Source organism: Wasmannia auropunctata, unplaced genomic scaffold (assembly GCF_000956235.1).
Source record: "Wasmannia auropunctata unplaced genomic scaffold, wasmannia.A_1.0 LD336076.1, whole genome shotgun sequence".
Classification (NCBI taxonomy): Eukaryota; Metazoa; Arthropoda; class Insecta; order Hymenoptera; family Formicidae; genus Wasmannia; species Wasmannia auropunctata.
Window position 1 is genome coordinate 365,129 of NW_012026814.1, and position 1,162 is coordinate 366,290.

General features: G+C 50.7%; 1 protein-coding gene across 1 annotated transcript in view; it reads left to right on the forward strand.

Annotated features, from left to right (window-relative positions):
- LOC105449458 overlaps positions 1-1,162 on the forward strand; it is a 5,828-nt gene that overhangs the window by 769 nt on the left and 3,897 nt on the right. The window contains exon 3 of the mRNA XM_011688711.1: positions 698-1,039. Within this exon, the coding sequence (XP_011687013.1) occupies positions 698-1,039 (342 nt within the window). The remainder of the gene's footprint in view (positions 1-697; positions 1,040-1,162) is intronic.

Below are 1,162 nucleotides of genomic sequence, written 5' to 3' on the forward strand. Positions count from 1 at the left end.
TGCATCAATTCTACAACCACCAAAACCGAGTCCTTCCCACGTTACACCCCAGCCACGGTGTAACATTGGTGTCAGAAGTGGGATTGCAGGAGCGATCCCAGGGAAGAGACTCACGAAGCCGACAAGCAACAAAATCTGTAAGTAAAAAACAGATACTAAAAAACCTGTCTACTGGCACGACCATAGACAAAGCACAATCAGCGTGACATATATTGCCGCTGATCCGCCGTATACGCCGATTGAAAGCAAGCCGTAGCACATCAGAAGCCGGTATTGCAAAAGGCGAAAGAAAAAACGGATGGAATTAAGACGCGCAAAGAATTGCACGAACTCCCGCGTCGCATAAAAATACACTGGAGGAGAGATCCGGAACATCTACTGCCAATTTCACGAGTGGACAACGCCGTAGCAGCTTTAGAGGTGCCACGGACCTGACCACCGACAACGCTGACGCCGCATCGCAGAATATAAGGCCACCGCCGTAACCTGAGCCGAGCCGAGCGCCGATAAAGACCAGCCGACCAGCCGGACAGCGAAAACAAGCCACCATGCGAGCGAGCGCCGTATTGTAAGTCTGTACATATTAAGTCGATATCTGCGTATGTCAAGCGATCGACATTATCACCGTCACTCATCGCCGTACGTGGCCTTTTCGGAACCGTGTAAAATTTATAAATACCGTACCCGAATTAAGTAGAGCCGCGGAAGCGCTACCAGACATACGAAATAGCGTGCGCAGGATTTTAAATTTTCCTGTCGAGGGCGAAACAGGGTCACCCATACACGTAACTCGCGAACGCGAATTTCCAATCGCCGCGAACGACTTTAGTTTACTCGGGATAAACGCCACAGGCGAATTTGATACCGAGTCAGACGAACGGACGGAACAAAGACGTAGACTGCAATTTTCGTACGATATACAAGAAGACAACACAACCGGAACAGACATGCTGTCACGCACTCCTATCAAATCTCCACAAGCGGGAACATCTTCCGCAGGGGCGGAAGACGGAACACCGCATTCATACGATTTAAATGGGCAAACGGAAAATGCTCGAACAACTCGCCGCGTCACCTTCGGTGACGAAATAGCTAGCCTAAGCACTGGCGACGGCATGACGATTCTAAACGGGGCAGCCGGTGCGCAAGATAACGCACGGGC